Source organism: Belonocnema kinseyi, chromosome 4, assembly GCF_010883055.1.
Source record: "Belonocnema kinseyi isolate 2016_QV_RU_SX_M_011 chromosome 4, B_treatae_v1, whole genome shotgun sequence".
NCBI lineage: Eukaryota > Metazoa > Arthropoda > Insecta > Hymenoptera > Cynipidae > Belonocnema > Belonocnema kinseyi.
Window position 1 is genome coordinate 101,377,973 of NC_046660.1, and position 1,147 is coordinate 101,379,119.

The window sequence follows — 1,147 nt, forward strand, 5'->3', positions numbered from 1 at the left end:
AAACTCCACTTTACCTGGCCATAGAGAAGTCTGAAGAAATGGTCAAACTTCTCCTGGACAATGGAGCAGATGTCAGCATCCCTAACAAAGAAGGTGCAACTCCTCTTCATCGAGCTTTATGTAGAAGTTCATTCGAAATAGTCAGACTCCTGTTAAACAACATCTCCAAGGCGAATTCATCTTCAGTTTCAGAGCAGACATCAAGAAATTTTAAAACATGCAGAGAAACAGTCAGCTTCTTGCTCAATCTTAACATGGATTTGAATATGTCGAAGTCAAAATGTCCAACCCTTCTCCACTTTGTAGCTAGGCATGGAGACGAGGACACTTTCAAAATGCTTCCCAGCAGAAGCAAATCGTTCGATATTAATGCTCTAAATCCGGATCAGCATGCTTTGATTCACATTCTTCTTGACACAAATAAAGAAACTCTGTTAAAAAAGCTAATTAAGTCTGGTGCCAGCGTCAACACACCTGGAAGTCCCGGAAGTATTTTACATTACGCTGTGATGAAAAATAATCCTTCACTTGTGCGTTATCTTCTAGAGCATCAAGCTGATGTGAATGCTTTGACCGTCGCAGGAAGAACGCCTCTTCATTATGCTGCTTGTATTGGGAACATCGAAGTTGTCAAGATGCTTTTGGAAGCAGGGGCTGATGTAAATTCCCGAAAATGTCGTAATAATATAACACCACTTCATGAAGCTTGTGGGGGCTCTTTGAAGAGAGAGGCGTTACTTTCTGGGTCTGTACTTGATTATAAGGAGAAATCAAAATTTCGAAACATTCTTAACGAAGAAATAATCAAACTTCTTCTTGAGTACGGCGCTGATATCGAAGCTGCGAGAGGTCATGATAGGTTTACCGCATTTCACGACGCATGTGCGGGAAGTTTGACCACAGCAAATCTCTTGCTTAAGTTTGGAGCAAATATCCATGCGCTGGACACGTATGGACAAACTGCACTTCACTCGGCGTCCCATGCAAATAAATTGGATGTTGTTGACTTTTTATTGAATAAGGGCTTCGATATTAACATTCAGGATGACGATGGCGACACCCCCCTTAGTACCATTATAAGATATCAGAAGAAACCTTGTTTGGAAACGATAGAATTTCTTTTAGACAATGGGGCTGATGTAGAAGT

At 41.1% G+C, this 1,147-nt stretch overlaps 1 protein-coding gene across 1 annotated transcript in view; it reads left to right on the plus strand.

The window, feature by feature from the left end:
• Positions 1-1,147, plus strand: part of LOC117171028 (serine/threonine-protein phosphatase 6 regulatory ankyrin repeat subunit A-like) — a 9,593-nt gene that overhangs the window by 3,318 nt on the left and 5,128 nt on the right. Inside the window, exon 3 of the mRNA XM_033358073.1 lies at positions 94-1,081. Within this exon, the coding sequence (XP_033213964.1) occupies positions 94-1,081 (988 nt within the window). The remainder of the gene's footprint in view (positions 1-93; positions 1,082-1,147) is intronic.